General features: G+C 42.5%; 1 protein-coding gene across 1 annotated transcript in view; it reads right to left on the reverse strand.

The window, feature by feature from the left end:
• The window catches only part of ARMC2 (armadillo repeat containing 2), a 106,913-nt gene that overhangs the window by 64,216 nt on the left and 23,462 nt on the right, over positions 1-19,235 (reverse strand). The window contains exons 6-7 of the mRNA XM_060114815.1: positions 7,432-7,508; positions 2,972-3,070 (exon numbers count right to left, since the gene is read on the reverse strand). Of these exons, the coding sequence (XP_059970798.1) occupies positions 2,972-3,070; positions 7,432-7,508 (176 nt within the window). The remainder of the gene's footprint in view (positions 1-2,971; positions 3,071-7,431; positions 7,509-19,235) is intronic.

Raw genomic sequence — 19,235 nt, forward strand, 5'->3', positions numbered from 1 at the left:
AGCTATTTTTCTAATACTTCCCTCCACAAACTCTTCAGCCTGGTGGGTTCTACTTAAGAGTAGCTGTTTTAGCTTAAAAGAAATTAAAAAGGAAGGCTCCCGGGTCAAATTTTAAACTATGGATCAAATTACCTCTTTCTACCAGTTGGTCTGTTATAACTGCCATGTAGCCTCAAAAGACAGCTTGAATCTAAGAGCTATCAAGATTCTCAAGGGGCTAAAGCTAGTGGGTGAAAGTTTGATGAGTAACAGAAAGCAAGGTAGGTAGACTCAAAGTAACTTCTCCCCATAAGATACCTATTAATTAGAAAGGGAAAAACAGTGATTTTACAGTGGAAAAACCTGGCAGACACCACCTTCCCCAAGTGATCAAAGTCCACATCACCAGTAAAGGACCAAATCGGCATCACGTGCCTCCTGATATGATACACTGGGAAGGACACAGCACCACTCATGCTGCACACAGCCCCAAATACCTAATAAGCATCGAATGGTGAGAAAAAACCAGACAAACCCAATTTGTGGGGCAGTCTATAAAATAATTGGCCTTTTCTCCTCAAATACATCAAGATCATAAAAGAGACATGACAAACAACGGTATTTTCTTTCTCTAAAGGAAATCATTAGGATAACTGGCAAAATCTGAATAAGGTTTGTAATTTCCAGATACGTAACAGAATGCCCTTGTTTCTAAAAATACATGCTAGAGTACTTAGGGATATGGGGTATCATGAGGGCAATTTGTTCTCAAATGGTTCAAAAAAGGGGAAAAAACAATGTGTGCGTGTGTTGGGGGTGTGTGTACAGAAAAAGAGAGCAAGAGGGAGAGAGGGAGGCAGGGAGAGAGAGAATGATAAAGCTTATGTGGTAAAATGTTAATATTTTGGGAATCTGGGGGAAGAGCATACAGGATTTCTTTGTACTATTCTTGCAACTTTTCTAAAAGTCTGATATTATGTCAAAATAAAAAGTGAAAGAAAGAAAGAAGGGAGGGAGGGAAGGAGGAAGGGAGGAAGGAAAGATCTCAAAGGGTCAAGTAACCTAGTCCTACCACCACTTGCTGTTCTTAAAGTTGTCTGTGGAAGAGATGTCATCCTTCAGCACTTAATAATCCCCCAGGAAGGGAGATTCATCCACATTTCAAACCCCAAACTCCTGCTAAGTTTTCTCTGTTAGTGCCTGTGGTGACAGAGCCCTCAGAACCCTCTTAAAATACTTCAAGCTGGGCCTCCCTGGTGGCGCAAGTGGTTAAGAGTCCGCCTGCTGATGCAGGGGATACGGGTTCGTGCCCGGTCTGGGAGGATCCCATATGCCGCGGAGCGGCTGGGCCCGTGAGCCATGGCCGCTGAGCCTGCGCGTCCGGAGCCTGTGCTCCGCAACGGGAGAGGCCACAACAGTGAGAGGCCCGCATACCGCAAAAAGAAAAAAAAAAAAAAAATACTTCAAGCTGAAGACTTTCTCCAAGACAGGCCTTTGTGCTGCCCCTATCCTCCCCACTGTGCTCCTCCTGGTATGTTTTTTTCTTTAAACTTCGCCCCGATTGATTGCTCTTCCCATTAGTTTTTAGGCACATCTCCTAAAATAAAGGACCCGATGGTAAGCAGGCTATCATGAGGGTGGAAACGGTTGACCCTCGGGGGAACAAAGTCATCATGGTCTTATTTTCAGGGTTTTGAGCTGCAGTGGACTTTGGTGATGTTCTAGCCTCGGCTATGCCTCACCTGGCAGGTGAGAGCACCTCTGCGCACAGAGATCAGGTGATTCCCAGCCATCTGCTTCGTTAGCAGCACCAGGACCAGAAACCCCATCCAGGGCTCCCACATTCACCAGAAGCACTGCCAAGCATCATCAGAGAGCCCAGGAGGGGTGAGGTCATTTGAACCTTTAAGGAAGTAGGTCTTTTGCACAACTTCCCTGGTTGGTTGGTGGGAAGGACTCATTTACCCTGCTTCTCCTAGGGCTTCTTCCGGTGGCTACCATGCTGGTTCACTCATCCAAGGAGCACTCATTCCACAGTTGTTAGTGAGGGCCTCATGTGTGCTGTGGGCCAGGCACTGGGCTCGGCCCTGGGCCAGGACTGTAGCTCCAGAGGAGCCCATTTCAACTTCAGAAGTGGAATCCCTGAGGAGCAGCAAGGGGGCAGAAGGTGGGATCGGGGGGTGGGTATTCCATAGGTCAAGCTTTCCATAGGTGACCTGGGCAGAGACCCATGGGTTGTGAGCCTTCCTTGCTGGGGCATTCCGGAGTGTAAGGGTTGGGCATATCCCAGGCCACTTCCTGCTCTGAGTGGCCTCCCTGACACACATGCTCAACCTTAGGAAAGAGGACATACAGTCCTCCCTCAGGATCCACAGGGGATTGGTTCTAGAACCCCTGCATATACCAAAATCCGTGGATGCTCAAGTCCCCTGTGTAAAATGACATAGTGTAGTCGGCCCTCCATATCCGTGGGTTCTGCATCCTCGAATTCAAACAACCACGGATCAAAATTCCATTTGCAGTTGGTTGAATCTGTGGGTGTGGAACCTGCAGCCATGGAGGGCCGACTGTATACGTTTGGATCTAGAAAACCACAGGCACACCTGCCAAGGATGCCAGTCTATGAGACTTAGGGTTTCAGAGGCCTGAAATCTGTTTTAATTTTTCACCGTTTTTCATGAACTGCCACTCTACAGTGTTCAAACTGGCATTTCCTTGGGAAGAGGAGGTGATAATTTATATTCCAAAGGGAATTTCACAAGTAGGTTCTTTTGCTGCATTTAAAGTATAATTTTACTCATTGAAAATTAAGTTTACATGTATTGATAATATCTAATACATATATTACTGGGTAAATAAAATAGATGACTTCATTTGTTTTTGAACATGTTCACAGAAACGATAGTCAAAGTGTGCTGAAAATATCAGGGCAATGAGGAACATATAAATAAGTGCATATATTTTTAATGTAAAACAACATTTTTTTTTTTACCTTTTTCTAATTCACGCAAAATCGGTACAATCCTTGTATTCCAAAAGACTTCACCTACTTCTATTTCTGTATCCTTTTCTTGCAAGTCGAGTTTTGAGTCTGCAATAGAAACCCAGAAGAGGAGAAAGAGCCATGAAAAAGGAGTTATAACTGGAGCACCGCCATGAGACTGTGTTATCCATCCCTATAATTAACAAACTCTAGAATTACATTACACTTTGCCCCCCAAGCCCAACTAATTCTAATTAGAACTACATTTCTTCTAATCAAATCATCCCAAATTAAACTCAGATAAGATAATGTAAAGAAATCAGAACTTTAAACTCTGGGACACTGCATAAAGTCTTCAGCTTTGTAAATGCTGAAATTATTATCAGTGAGGCAAAGAGTTTGGAGTTGTTTTTTTGTTTGTTTGTTTTTTTACTTAAACATATCCCTCTGTAATATAAAATAAATAGAAAACTATCGATATGAAAAGAATAAGGATTTTGAACATGTTTAATGAAAAATTATCTGAAAGGGAGGCCTGCAGGGACTATCTTTCCTATAGAAAATAAAATGTCCACATTATTGTGAGGCCAGGGCCGTTCACGCCCGTGGCTCTGTGTGGGGCGGTGGGAAGCCCGAGCTGTGTGCTGGCAGATCTCAGTTCAAATCCCAACTCCATTACTGATGCCCTGGGTGACAGGGGTCTGGTTTCTTATCCTTTCTGAGCCTCATCAGCAAAACAGAGATTAAACTATTTGCCTTCGGGGTTATGAGAATTCAGAGACATGATATAGGCAAAGCTCTGAGCCCAGTGCCTAGCGTCTAGTAACACTCAATCAATATGGATTTCACTTCCCTGATTAAAAAACCAACAAACAGATCGTCACTGTCTGAAGCTTATCGGGCTGTAGGATGTCACCACATCACCGAGAAGAGATGCTGCCTGAGGTTTTAGGCTGTGGAAGAGTAATGGCTCCCACAGCTTGTATACTTTAGATCCGGCAGGCCTGTATTTAATTTCTGTCACACTATGAGGAGGTCCCCAAACTGTCACTAGTTTCCAGATGAAGAAAGTGGGGCTCAGGGTTATTAAGTTACCTGCCCAAGGTCATAGAGCTCCATAGCCCTTGCACTTGACCTCTTCAGGGCCATTCTGCCCTGAAGCAAACTGGAAAACTAGAAGGTAACGTTGGGGAGAAATGTAAATCACATTAGAAACTGCAAATAATGATTACATTTCACGCAGGCAAGATCTCCAGGTCTAAAACACTGACAGTCTAGCCGGAGGGGGCACCGCTGTGCCGGGCACTAAGAAGCAGTGCTACAGACAAAATCCTCAGCCTTCCTTCTCTGAAGGCCACCCCCTAAGGCCCTCACCTGGCACCCAACCTATACTGGTTCAGGGAGCCCGTGCCTGCTTAGAGCAGACCTGGTACCAGTTAAGTGCCCCCGCAGTGGGTGCCTGGACCCTAAAAATGTCACATGGAGAGTTAGAAATCATAGGGGCAATCAGAAGGTTCTGCAGAGAGAGACAGAGAAGTGAAAGGGTGTGTGGCTTGTATATTTTTAGGGCGTTTTAACTCAAAACCAAGACAAGCTGACCAGGGAAGCCTGTTAAGAGCACTGGTTCTAGAGTCACTGTCTGGGTTTGACTCCTAGCTCTGTCACCTACTAGCTGACTTTGGGCAAGTTGCTTCACTTTCCCTCTGTAAAATGGGGTAACAATGAGCATCTCCAAGTATTGGGATTACAGGTTATTATCTTCTTTTACGTGCTCCTGTGTTTTCCGAAACCTCTCATGTATTACTCTTGAGAAAAAAATACACAACACATATTAAATTTTCCAAGCAGTGGTGATGTCACCCAGGAGAACCTGGACAGCTCTCCTGCCCAGCGTACAGGCGTACAGGCGTACAGGCCTCTCCCTGACACTCCGTGCTGGAAACGGCCACCCCCAGCTGCCGTGAGTCCAAGCTTGCTTTTATCACACCTTCCTAATATCAAGAGGGGCCGATGCACACTGGGCATGAAGAGCATTTGAGCAGCAAAAGCAGAGAGAAAGGATGTCAACGAAGCTGTTACTAAACAATGTAGGTGCTGTCAATGGTTTTCATAGCAAGGTTGCACAGAATCTGCCCAACCCAAAAGGAAGAATTCACCAAAACACATAGTTGAATTGTCTTTAGGACAAAACCAGTCCATATCAGTTCACAATCCCGTAGCCAAAACCTTTGGGACCAGACGTGGTTGGGGATTCAGAAAATTTTGAATTTGAGTAAGGCAATATGGTGCCCACACTGCATGACATACCACCCCCAGCGGGGTCTCCTAAGGCAGCACCCTGCAGCAAAACATGTGAATACTCACACTAAAGAAACAAAGACTGTAACTGGCCTCCCATCAGTGAGGGTCAGGCATTGCCACTAAATGAGTTTGTGCAGTACTTCAGCTTTCAGAGCTTTTGGGGTTTCAGAATTGCAGGAAAAGGATTGCAGACCACCATCTCCATCTTTTGGATTATTACTTTTATGAATCTTCCCTAACATTGATAAATTATGGTTATGGATCCTAAAAGTAAACATGACTATTCAAGCAATATGAAAAAGCCATAGTGGCTCATATTCCCAGGTATCAGGCATAGTCAAAGTCCAAAGTATGCGAATAAATTCAACATATATCAAGGCAAGGGGAAAGCCAGGAGATAATAAGCCAGGCAAAAAATATAATAGACAACTATTTATGACACACTTAAATGTATTAGAAATACAGACTTCAAGTCCAATCAGTTCAAATCAGTCTTTTCACCTTCTATGTGACATGCTCTTTAGCAGGACCGCTCTGTGAGAAACCACGATTATCAAACCGTTTGTCAGGACAAACAAAACTGATAACATGTTCACCCCAGGAAGAGCTGAATTACAGGGGTGAGCCAGAAATCACAGAGCAGTTTATTTAGCCTTTGGAAAGGAAAGGCCCTCGTAGGCCCTTCTGAATGTTTCTGAGACTTGTTTCTTCTCAGAACAGAAGTTTGCCAGACACTGTGGTGTAAGTCTGCTTTCAACCCTCTCCCAGGAACCCCTGTGCAAGCAGTGGTGTCCGGCTATGGCCTTTCACGTCACACACCTCCTCCAACTCTGCTCTCCACAAAACCCCCATTTTATACACTAACCCAGCTTCTACCCTAGAAACTGAAGCCTAGAGTCATGTGACTACTTTTTAAGATCCACAGATGACAAATAAATACAGTTTGTCTCAGTCCTGGGCAACAACCCATTTAGAAAGCACTTTCATCTAGGTTCACAGTTTGCTAAATATAAAAATTATGATTCAACAGGAAATTGGGTAAGTCAAGCAGAAATTTCAGCATGTTTTTGAAGATTTTGCTGTCTCAGTTGTTATAGTTCTTAACCACAGCTTCGAGTTGTGGACACAAAAACTTGACACAATGTTTATTGGCTGCTGTTTTTAGCATGTACACGTAAGATGCTTAGTAACAATGCTGATGAGGAAATCAGTCTAAGATTTTCCTAAGTACTACAGAAATTCCCACTGGTCACAAAAGTCATTTGATTGATAAGAAATTAGTTCTGAAGGTAATAAAATATTTTTGAACTGAATATTAGTTTGGTTCCATAAAAGATCATGTGCACCAAAAAAAGTATGAAGAAGATAACAAACACCTGTGTACCCACAAATAGTTTGGTCAAATACTAACTGTATTTTCATTCTCCTCCTTATTTCAAAGAAATAAACATTACAGATATTGTTAATGCTCTCTGTGCGCCTACCCCATCCATTCCCACCCCCAGGGGTTACCACCACTCTAAATTGAATGATTATTTTTATCATGCTTGACTTTACATGTTTACCACATAGATCTGTAACCATAAACAACACATGGCATTGTTTTTCCAACTTAATTTTTTCATGTAATGTTATGTTTGTGACATTTCATTCAATATTATAAATGTGCTCTGGTTCATTTTTCTAACTGCTATGTTCCATTGTATGAATACACTTTGTAGCATTTCTAGCCTGTGATTTATATTGTTATATACTTTCTCAAACAGTTTAAAGTTACAAAGGGCTGATTTCATATAGTTAATATAGTTTCATTTAAGGGAGCCATGATTTTGACTCAAGTATTGAACTTAAGAACAATGTGGATGTCAAGTTTTGCAACCTTCCAAGTGCTTTCACAAAATAATTTCTGTGCAGTCATTAAGATTGTAATCTACAGATGCTTGAGGCACTAGAGCTGGGTAACGGCAAGAGTGCTAAGACTGTTGTGAAAATAATAAAAATTTATCAAAATAAATGCCAACATGTGACCAAGCTGGACTAAGTTCCTGGAATTTTCAAAGAGTGAGCCAACATCAGACCTCTTTAGTGCAAATGATTATCCTACAGACGGAGATTCTGAGGATAAGATGAAGGAGTGCTGGGGACCTCTAAGAACACAGGAGCCTCACCTGTTTTGGTGTCTAGCCTGCTCCGGTCTGAGCTTTGGGAGCATAAGGAGGCCCCTGAACGCCTCTTCTCCTGGTCCCTGGGAGGAAGAGGAATACACACAACACTCAGCACAAAAGCCAAAGCAGTTCTCTTTTTGTTAAGTGTCAAGAGTCAACAGTTGGCTAAATATAATTTCTAAAGAAACCAGAAATGGAGTTTGGTACTCCATATCTCATTTAAAACAACCTCTGATTTTCAACTGAGATTTACCTTTTAAAGACAAGTCAGATTTGCTTTACAATATGAAATACAGCTACTAGAAACAACAACAAAATAAATCCAAAGTTTATTTTGCAAATCAAAAAAACTGATTAAGGATCTGCACCACAAGAGGTCACTGTTGCAGTAAGAAAGAACTCTGGTATGCTTGAATCACAAAAGCCTAGTAGCGTTTAGGGGCTGGAAAAGACCTCTTTCTCTCACACTCTGGTACACACATGCTCCAGGCAAGAAGACTGTTCCCAAATTGGTCAGATGTGGCGAGGATCACACGGCAGGGTCAGATCTGGAACCCACGTCTCATTTTTCCAATTCACTGCTCTTTCCACTAAATCACTAAGTCTCCTGTCTTCATTTTATAATTTTAAAATTAATTAATATTCTCTAAAAAAATTTTTTGTTAAAGAAATATTTGACATGATAAAAAATCGAAGGTAAATTCAAGCAGTCCCCAGATGACAAATATTTTGTGTTTCAAATGAAAATTTGGTGGCTGGCCAACAGCAGGATTATATGCCTGGGTTTTTTGTTTTGAAGCTTATATACAATGTAGAGATGGTCTATGAAGGACATAACTTCTCTTGAGCTAGAGCTGATACTTAAAACACTTACTTTTAAATATCTGTACAAAATTCCAAGGTAAAAAAGAAAAACTACTTAGAGAATAATAGTGCAAGTTTCACAACAAAAATTTCATTTTCGCCATCAAATATAATATTTGCCGCAAAAATCATAAAGAATGCACACTCATGTGGCCAGGGTCACCCATGAACATCTGTGGCTGTCCACTGCCCCTGCTTCCTGTGTAGTGAGATCCGCAGCAAATGTTCAGTGCTGTGTCTTGGCCCTTGGCCTTGAATACTGCCCCAAGGATCCGTTTCTCCAAATACCGTTTTTTCCATAAACATTTCCTTTTTTAAAAAACACTTGATTTAACACTTCCTTTTATCGTACAATAGAGAAAAGATCGAGTTACTCTCCCCAAAAGGGTCTACTTATTTAATACTCTGAAACAATTGCTTTATTTTTATATACAGTAAAATCATAGATCTGGTAGCAAGATGTTCTGGCCAATCCAAGAAAGAAATGGGGATGGGAGCCTTTCTGTCAACACTCTCAGAGTAGAGATGCAAACGGAGATCTCAAAGAAGACAGAAGTAAAGAAAAACAACACTACGAAAAGGTAGAATACCAAAAGTTTGGCAGGGTGTAAGGCCAAGGAAGTTCCCAGACTTCAATTCTAGAAATAGCAAGAAAGTTTGAGGACCACCGAGACAAGCCTTCCTTTTCATTATGGTCCTAAACAGCTACTGAAATCAAGCAGGATAGTTTGCATCTAATGCAAGTCCCTGATCCATCCTCCCTGAGGACATGGCCGTGATGAGGCTGCCTCCGTAAATACCACATTTGTGTGTCCCCATTTGGAGGGGCAGTTAAGAGGGGTCCTTCTTATCAAATACCAAACCTTGACAGTGCTGGGTCCTACTGGTTCTCAAGAAGAGCGCAGGGTCGGCATCCACTAATCCTCTGTGTGATCATCATGGTACAGTGGTTGAGTGTGCAGGCTCTGGACCTAAACTCCCTGGGGTCTAATCCTGGGTCCAAGTATTGTCAGCCATGTGGCCTTGGTAAGTTACTTAACCTCTTGGCCTTGTTTTCCTTTTCTTAAAATAAGGGCAATGTCTCTACTGAGCACAGTGACTGGTATGTTTGAAGAACTTAATAAATTGTCAATATTCTTTTTCTCTTTTGTTCCGAGTCAACAAGCACCTGTCTGAGCAGCCCAGTGCTGGGTGTGACTGTGATAAAGAACGTATAAGACACTGCCCAGAAGTTTAAAATCTACTTTGAGGAACTAAGGAAGTTTTTCTTTTTTTTAATGGAAAATTCTAATGGATTCTCTAATCAAATACTAGAACGTGAAATTCAGCAGATGACAAGGACTAGAGGGATGCTGAGGAGGAAGTGATTACTGAGAGGGAGAAGTGGACCACAGGGTGGGACTTAAAAGCGTAAAAGTCAAACTGACAAATGACAACACTGCTCTCAGTGGGGTGGGGGGGGAGTAGCATGAGTGAAGGTAAGGAGGAGCACGGGAAGCCTGGTGGGTAGGGTAAGGGGGTAACTGCACAGGGCCAGCAATGTAGGAATAGGTCTCTGCTGGCAGGTATCAGGAACAGCCATCTGAAACTGCATTGAATCAATGGACCCAATTAGATGGGCAATAAGGGTCTGTCCTAGGTTCTTATACGAGGAAATGGTGAGGTTTGGAGTTATGTGATGATGAAAGTATTTAGGAGACTTGGAGGGAAGTAACAAGGACTCATTCTTTGAAGGTGATAGTGGGACTGGAGAAGCAGGAACAAATTCCAGAGACCCTATAAATGAAAAGTTGATAGGATTCAGTGGATGATTTCAGGCAGAAGAAAGATGAAAAGGCAGAGCTGGAGGAACAGGACAGCGGGGTTGCCATACAGAACTGGGGAGGTGAGAGAGCAGCACGGTTTGAGGGGTAAAGCAGGTCTCTGTTTTGCCATGTTGAGTTTCTGATGAAAAACGGAGCATCAGCAAAGGAGATGTGGAAATCAGGAAAGGAGCTCCGTGAAAAGTCAAAGCAGTACTCCGGGACTAGAGTTATCAGAAGAGTGGCTCAAAGACCAGAATCTCAGGACATGGCCTTGTCTCAGATAGTCACAGGTAAAGGACAGACACAGGAAAACGAGTCCAAAGCAAGAAGACAGAGAAAACATGCTCTCGTGCAGTCCAGCATGTTGAGAAAGTGAGCATGACTGACAGGTCCAGGAAGATGAGGATGGAGGAAGAACCGTCCGGTCTGGAGAGAGTAAGCCTAACAGGGTTTCCACACAGCTCAGGACCCACAGAAAGCATGAAGCGGGGAGAGAGGCATCCAGAAAAGAAATTCGCTCTCTGCTCAAGACTAGATGCCCTTGTACTCAAAGAAGAACTGTCTCACTGTAACTTTTACCCATTGATCTTGGCTCTGCTAATGAAACAAATCTTTATCCTTCTTTCTCTTGACCATCGTCGTGGTCACCACTTAAGTTCATCTCCTACGGCTTAAATCCTATGGTTCCGCCACTTCTTAGCTGTGTGACCTCGGGTTAAGTTTTTAACCTAAGCTTTGGTTTCCGTATCTGCATATGAGGGGGTGGTAAAGAACAGTGCCCCCAACGTAAGGCTGTGGTGAGGATTCAACGATGTGATGTGGAATCGCTTAGCACAGTTCCAGGCACACAGTAAATACTCAGCAAGTGTTTACTACTATCACGGCTGTCATCACTGTTGTCATTAACAAACTCCAGTCCCTTCAACTGCTCCTCATCAAATCTCTCCGTCAGCCTGTTCAGTTACTCAGAGTGAGTGTCAGTTTGTCTGGAACCCAGCACTGAACTAAAGGTATGGCCTGAGGAGCAAAGAGGAAAGCTTCTATATGATGCAGCCGAAAACTGCGTGAGCCGTTTTGGTGGTCACATCACAGTGTTGGTCAATTCTCGTCTTTTCTTCCATATGCAGCTAAAGGCAGATTTCCCCCATCTATGTTGGACTCATTAAATTTCAGTGTTATACTTGGCAAAGGGTTTCTGCCTATTAAATGTTTCTGGATCTTGATTCAAACATCCAGTATAATTGTTCTTCTTCTCAGCGTTCTGTTCCATGCTGTGAAAGACCATAATTAATTTTTTTGGAATATCTTTTGATGTACCAAGAATAAAACAATTCCAGAAAATATTCTTTAAATCTCTTTTGTGAAATCCTTCTCTTTTTTTTGCGGTACGCAGGCCTCTCACTGCTGTGACCTCTCCCGTTGCGGAGCACAGGCTCCGGACACGCAGGCCCAGTGGCCATGGCTCACGGGCCCAGCCGCTCCGCGGCATGTGGGATCTTCCCGGACTGGGGCAGGAACCCGTGTCCCCTACATCAGCAGGTGGACTCTCAACCACTGTGCCACCAGGGAAGCCCTGTGAAATCCTTCTTAAAGCCCCCAAAAGACCATTTCATTAGGATATCTTCATCTACAAATAACAGAAACCTAATTCTAACTGACTTAAACAGTAACTGGTATTGGCTCATGTAACCCAAAAGTCAAGCACTAGGGGTGGGTTTTAGGTGTGGTGTGATCAGGGCACTGGCTCCACCTTTCTGCAATTCTCTGAGCTCTGCCCTTCCTCTGGTTCCATCTGTAATCCGGTTGGAGTCCTGAGGAAAGCACAGTGCGTATGGCACTCCCAGGTCTCTCTGCTGTAGCCCACGTTTCAGAGCAAAAACAAGGTCCTCTCTTCCCAATCATTAACAAGAGTCCCACCTTTCACTCTGAACAACCAGAACCAAGCTCTGTAGCCAAGGCAACGTCATATACTGACCGAGTTACTACTGCCCATCCATGCATCAGTCACATTGGCAACATCTACTTCTGGATCATTTACACTCCAAAGAAAGAAAAGTATATTTCTTTAAAAGTATTCCAAAATTCAGATTTTGCTATAATTCAGACAGTTCTTCCAATTATTATGACTGAGGTTCTTTAGTCAGGGGTCAGCAACTTTTTCTTAAAGAGCCAGACAGTATATATTTTACACTTTGTGGGCCAAGTGGCAAAACAGAGGCTATTAATGTAGGTACTTTTGTAACCGTTTAAAATGTAATGATTTTAAAATGCAGAAAAAAATTCTCAGCTTAAGGGCTATAAAACAAACAAACAAACAAAGAAACAGACGGCTGGCCAGATCTTGCTCCAGGGTTATAGATTGTTGACTCCTTCTCTGGAGCAATAGCTAAAAAGATATTAAGAAGCAGACTAAACGGTAGGATTTGGAATTAAGGAAAAAAATATAGTAAATTTCTTTCCATTTGGGAAAAAATTACATGTAAAAAAATGGAAAAGGAAATTTTAAAGGATATACATGATAAAAAGAAATTTAGGAAATTTGAGCTAACATTTTCTTTGCCCTAAGAAGATGACACTTCATTTTTAGAATTAGAGTCAAGTTGTATAGATTCCAGTCAGGTAGTAAATATCTTAGGCTCTGCAGTCACTCAGTCTCTGTCACAACTACTCAGTTCTGTGGCTATAGTGTGAAAGCAGCCAGGGACAGTAGGTAAATGAATGGGCGTGACTGTGTTCCAATAAAACTTTATTTACAAAAACAGGTAATAGGCTGGATTTGGCCCATGGGCCTTAGTTTGCTGGCCCCTGCTTTGTAGTCTCTTTGATTTTTTTTACTGCAATTTAAGAATACCACCACCAAAAGGTGGTGGTCCCTTTATCATGTCTTCATAGCCTGAAACACCAGATGCACAGTTTCTAGACATTAGCACTCTGTCTTAATAACTAACACTAAAATAGAATTCTACTTAAATGGTTAAAGAGAAACACAGTGAAATTAAAGAACATGATTTTAAAGGAAAGGTCCTAAGATCAAAATTTTGATAAAGTCCTCCAAGGTAACCATAGCATTGGGCTGGTGGTCCAAGATTTAAAATATACATTTTGTAAAGATGATGCATATATTCTTGTACCTTTTCCAATGATCACTAACTGGTTATTACTCAAGTTCTATATGCAGAAACTTGATTGCACACTGCTTTGTAGCTAACCGCATTAGCTTAACTTAGTTAGGCTTCAATTCCCTTAGCTTAGAGTAAAAGCCCACAGTTTCATGCTCCCCTTCACCTGCACAGCTCCAGTCTCAAGGCACCTCACGTGAGGAGCGCTGTAACTTTTCACTGCGGCAGCTACGGGTACTTCAGCACAGGGGAGAGTTGCTGGCACTACCCTCTTAAGTGGCGTTACTGTGGAAATGATTCCACACCAGTTTCCACGATCTGCTCTCCATCCCAATGTCCCAGTGGGCTGCTCCAGCTCACACATCACCGTCTCCCACCGGAACTGCTACTGCTCCCCCGTCTCTGATCCTCCTTCACGCGGCTGCCAGCGTCACTCTCCTGAAAACTTCTCAGCACTCCACGTAGTCTACAGCCTCAGGACCCATGCTTCCACTACACTGGGCCATCTGCCTTTCTTTGAACCTGCCAGCACCAAGTCCAATCCCCCTCTGCTTATGCTGCTCCTTTAGCAAAGAACATAGAGCCCCACCTCTTTTGAAAACCAGCCTCAAGGGGCAACCCAAACTCCACAGACCCCAGGAAACCTTCCCTGATCTTTAAGTCAGAGTTAGGTGCTCTCACCTCTAAACTCCCAAGGCACTTTCTTTCAATTCTCCTTTGATTCCTCCAGCATTAGAGTCAATCATTGAACAGTGCTTCTAAAACTTAGTGTGAATTCAAATCACTTGGATACCTTATAAAAATGCAGATTCTAATTCAGCAGGTCTGGGGTGGAGCGTGAGATCCTGCATTTCTAACAAGCTCCCACGTGATACTGATGCTGCTGGTCTAGGGACCGCACTTGAGCCTCCGAGCCTGACATGCTGGTAAGGTTCTCACGGACAGGGTCCATTTGTGTATCTCCCAACCCCGCTAGCGCAGGGCTTTGCTTATCAACAAATTCTTATCGAATGGAAGCTGTCAAATAAGGCGGGATTCTACAAAGTCATTTTGATCAATGACTGTCTTTTCCGAATGCAAACAGTTTCTCAGCCACATTAATTAATTTCTTAAAAGAATAATGACTTCATTATTTTTGAAAAAATGATATATTTATTATTTTTTAAGGCCAGGCAATATAAGAAGTACAAAGAAGATTTAGAAAACCATCTAAGATCCCACCACCCAGAAATAAATATCGTTAATGTGTGGCAAACATCATTCCAGACATATTTTGCATATATTCAGATGAAAAGATAAAAGAATGAAAGAACAGAAGGGCGACTTAGAGGGAAGGGCAGATAAAAGATACATATAAATGGGATCATAGCATACGTGTCGTTGTGATTAAAAAGTAGGAAGTATAAATTTTACTTGAATATGTATGACAGAGAAACAGAAATTGAGGTGAAACCGAAGGAATTGTAGAACTTCAGATGAATGGGTCTTCACAAGAGACATTAGTTTCTAAAAGATCTCTCTAAAGTTAAGAAAAGAATGAAAAACATTAGGAGGCTAAAATCACTCTTTTTTAACTATATATTTCAATTTCAGACTATAGCTACTGACAAATCTACTCCGTACTATGAAGTGAAGCGATTAGTACTCACACTTCCTCCCAAGTACCAGTTTTGGTTCTTTATGCTAATATTACACTGTCAAGGTTTCTGTTCCGTAACCATCGTTTTCAGAGTTGTTTAGCTTTAATTCAGTAACTCACCATGAGTTTAATTCATTTAACTCACCATGAATGCTTTTACCATAGCTTCTCCATTGGAGTTCTGAATTTTGACTCATCATTTTGTTGTCAAAAAGTTTTCCAGAAAGTGCATGAGTACCATAGTCCCCAAATCCATTCGCATTTGAAAATGTCTGTTGCCTTTTTGCTGAAGGAACTTGGCTGGCAATGTAATTCTTGGGTTATCCTTCCTGTACTTAGGACTTCATAAGCCTTACTCCACTGTCTTGTGGCATCGAGAGGAGCTCTAACAGAGCCAGAGGCAGCCTGCCTTTTTTTCCTTCTATGTGACTTGCTTGTTCAGCCTGATGGCCATAGGATACCTTCTCGCATTTACCCACCCAATCAACAATTACTAATGGAGTGTGTACTATGTACTGGGTAGTATTCCGGTGCTGAGCACTACTGGAGATGTCTTAGTGTGGATTACTCCATATCGAATTTTGCTGGGACATGATGTGTCCATTGGAGCTTCAGATTCAAATCTTTATTTCAGAAAGTTGTCTTCTATTATGTTGATATTTTTCTTTTCATTATCTCTGCCGTTCTCAGTGGGTTGTTGTGAATATTAAATGAGTTAATACATGTAAATCACTTGGAAGAGTGCCTAGCACTTAGTCAAAGTAAGATGGAGGACGGGGAGGGGGAGGACAAGGACGACTTTCCTCTTCAGGAATACAAGTGTCATTCCTTCCATACCTATCTTCATCTCTCTGATGATTTTTCTATTCTCTTATTCATTTCTTTATGTATGATTTCCTCTAGCTTATCCACCATGTCTGATTGCATTTTCAGCTGCTTTTATTCTCACTTTTAATTTCTAATGTGGCTTTTCTCTCCATGTTTATACATTTTTCTTTCATTTCTTTTTTGAGAACTGTGAGCATATTTTCATTCTTTATGTGGGCTTAAAATCTCTAACTTGAATTCTTATAACCCAACAAAGAGCTCTTTTCATCTTTTTTTAAAAAGAGGGTAACAACATTATCTGTAATTTCTTTGACATTATGGACAATTGTTTTAACTCTCCTTATTCTTGGAGGGTAGTTCCTTTTGTGATCCATTTCCTTCATCTGTCTTTTGTTATGTTCCCCACAAAGCCCGTGCTCAAGTTCCATGTTAACTCTTGTGCTAACATTATTTATCTTGAAACAGAGCCATGTATTTGTTGAAGAATGAAAATGGTCCATGGAGGGAGAGAACTGGGGTGCTCAGTAGCTTCAACCCTAGTTTTCCTGAATATCCATCCACCAGGTCTGTTATTTTTCTTGACCTGCAGTGTGTGTTCCCTTGGTTTGTATGTACCAGGTTTCATGACTCACAGAAAAGCCTCTTTACAGGCTAGGTTCCTTGGGTTCTAATCTATCAAACTCCCTCCCCCATAAACACACACACCAACTGGCTGGATCACAGGAAAGGAGGAGAGTGTGTCACCCTCAACTCTATTCCCCCTGTGTCACTTCACGCTCTGGATCTTTTCCTCTTTTTTTGGCCATGCCGCACAGCTTATGGGATCTTAGTTCTCTGACCAGGGACTGAACCTGGGCCCTCAGCAATGAAAACACGGAGCCCTAACCACTGGACCACCAGGGAGTTCCCCACACTCTGGATCTTGAAGGGGGCCTCTACTGTGGCTTCCCCACTTCTCCTGTCATTTCTTTAATTAAAGACTACTGGATACACCTTTCTGAAATAAGAGACTCGCTTTTAGTGAAATTTGTTTCTTGCTCAAGTCTGAGGAGGTGTCTGCTCTCAAATTACCCCCTTGTCCTCATCTGTATTTCATATAGTCTAGCAGGTTAACTAGACCCTTTTGGTTGCAATGTTCCAAGTGACATAAAACTAATCTTAAGTACCATTAGCTGTTCCTGTCAAAATAAATCAATAAAGGAAAGAAGCAAGAAAGATAAAAAAGGAAAGAAAAGAAAAAGGAAGGAAGGAAGGAAGGAAGCAAGGAAGAAGAGTGTAAGAGAGAGAGAAAGAAAAAGGAACATACTGGCTCATGAAACAGAGCAGTCTGCATTGTGGATGTGGTGGCCTCAGGCACAGCTGGATCTAGGGGTTTATATGTCATCCTTGAACTCAGTCACTGTCTCCATTCCTCGGCTCTGTTTATACATCACTTCCCAGACAGACTCACCCTCCACAAGGCAATGAAATAGCCACTGTTGGCTCCAAGACAACATCATCTTTACAGCTTGTGAACTTGGAGAAAGAGCACTTTCCCCAAAGGCTTTGGCAAAAGTCCCAGGGAAGGATTCAATTGGTCTGGCTTGGATCATGTACCCACCTCTAAACCAACTGCTATCATTCCACAGCCTATAGTGAGGGCTGGGAGGAGATGGAAGTGAAGGAGAACACCCTTTTCCACTTTGTAGATTAGAAAACTGACCCCCTGAAAGTGTTCAGAGACTTGTCAAAGAACATACAGCTGAATCAAGTGGCTGAGAGAGAACCAATCCTAAATCCACAGACTCTGGCCCCCCAACAAAGAGTTCTTGACTCTCCACAACTGACTGCTGTTGGGCTTTCCTCCTAAAAATCACATTTCCAAACCATGAGAGTTTGAACAATATTTATACAGAAAGCCTTAAAAGGTTTGAAAAAGCAGATGTATAAAGGGATTCATCAGATAGAACCACTGGATGGATGATGGATGGAGATATACACACATACATATTCTAACGGAAGCTATTTTCAAAACATATGGCAACATAAAGTAAGAGAAGACGGGGTGTTGCTAAGAGCAGGCCTGCCAAACCTTGACTGACTCCTCAAACAGACACATGGACTGTCGTACTTGGCATGCTGTTTGAAGACGACAGTTCAATAGGGGCTAGAGATTGCGTTCTCTCCTGGAAGGTGAGAGAGTGCCCCCTCCCCGCCCACCTTGCTTGCAATGATGCCTTGCTCAGCAAGTCCTTTTTCCATCGTGACCAGCATAAAGTTAAACTCCAGTCCATCCCAGGTCTGAGCTTATTCTAAATTAAAGGTTTCCCTAAAATCAATGTGGTTTCATTGAATTAAGCTACTCCTTTCTCTCCCTGGCCCAAGAAGCCCTGACATGAAGGTGGAGGTTCCCACGCCGGACTGGCAGCAAGGAGCCTGCGCGGGAACGTGACCTCACTTCCTCTGTCCCCTTTACACAAGCTGCTCGCACTCCTTCTCAGCCCTCAGCCCGCTGTCGGCTCCTGCTGCCCCCTCTTCCACTTATGCAATCCCGTCCCTCCCTTCTCCTGCCAGCCCAGTTCACTGACAAGAGTCTTCATTTTCCACTTTCTGGTGTAAACATGAAAACATGTTAATTGAGGGTAGGGCTTTAGCATCAAGACTGGGAATACTCCACTGCAGAGCAAAGATCATTTCTTGGAATTACTCACTTAAATGTTTACCAGAAACAACTATCAAGTGTTCCAGATTGATTCACAAATGTAATTAGTGAAAGAACTGCGAATAGTTTCCATTTTCTGGTTTGTTTTAATCCTACTGCATAAAAATATTTTGTGGGGGAATCGCCTCAACAAAAGTTCCTTCCAATGACTAAAGGAGGTAAAGATTCCGAAAGCCAAAATGTTACTGGAAGTTAAACTTGCCAGGGTGTATGGCAAACCCAAACCAGACACAATCACTATACGATGCAAAAGCCGCCCTAACACGGCGAAAAGAAAACAATCGGTGCTGCCGCCCGTGCCTCACGAGTTTGGACAGTCAGGAAGAAGTGCCTCCAGCCCCCAATTGATTTCTCCTTTGCTGTTCGTGGGATAAAATATGTAACTGAAAATGCCTTTGCTGTCCCAGACTGAGGAAGACATAATGAACCCTGGCTTGCCAGACTATTCTGCAACATCTGAAGGCTTGCAAAAAGAAAAAAGAAAACAGCTCTTGTCTGGTTTTTCCTAGTCAACTTTAATTACTGTAAGGATGGGTGCAGCAAGATAAATGTTTCCTTTTCAGTTCAGTGCTGAAAGAAACACAAGTTTTCCTGCTGCCTTTTATGTTTCAGCTCTGAGGTCCGCAGCCTATTCTTATTCACTAACTGGAAAAGATGCGTTGCAATGGCTAGTTTGATGTTTTGTGCTCAACTCCCAAAGTCCCAATTTGAAGTCCTCTTCCACTTAAGGAGACATTTCATTTTTACTTTAATTTAAAAAATGTTCTGAATGCAAAGCGACATTACAAGGACTACTAGGTTGCCTAATATAAATTCTGTGTGTGCAAAGCTCTTCAGGCTGTGTCAGCAGA

This window comes from Mesoplodon densirostris, chromosome 12 (genome assembly GCF_025265405.1).
Source record: "Mesoplodon densirostris isolate mMesDen1 chromosome 12, mMesDen1 primary haplotype, whole genome shotgun sequence".
NCBI lineage: Eukaryota > Metazoa > Chordata > Mammalia > Artiodactyla > Ziphiidae > Mesoplodon > Mesoplodon densirostris.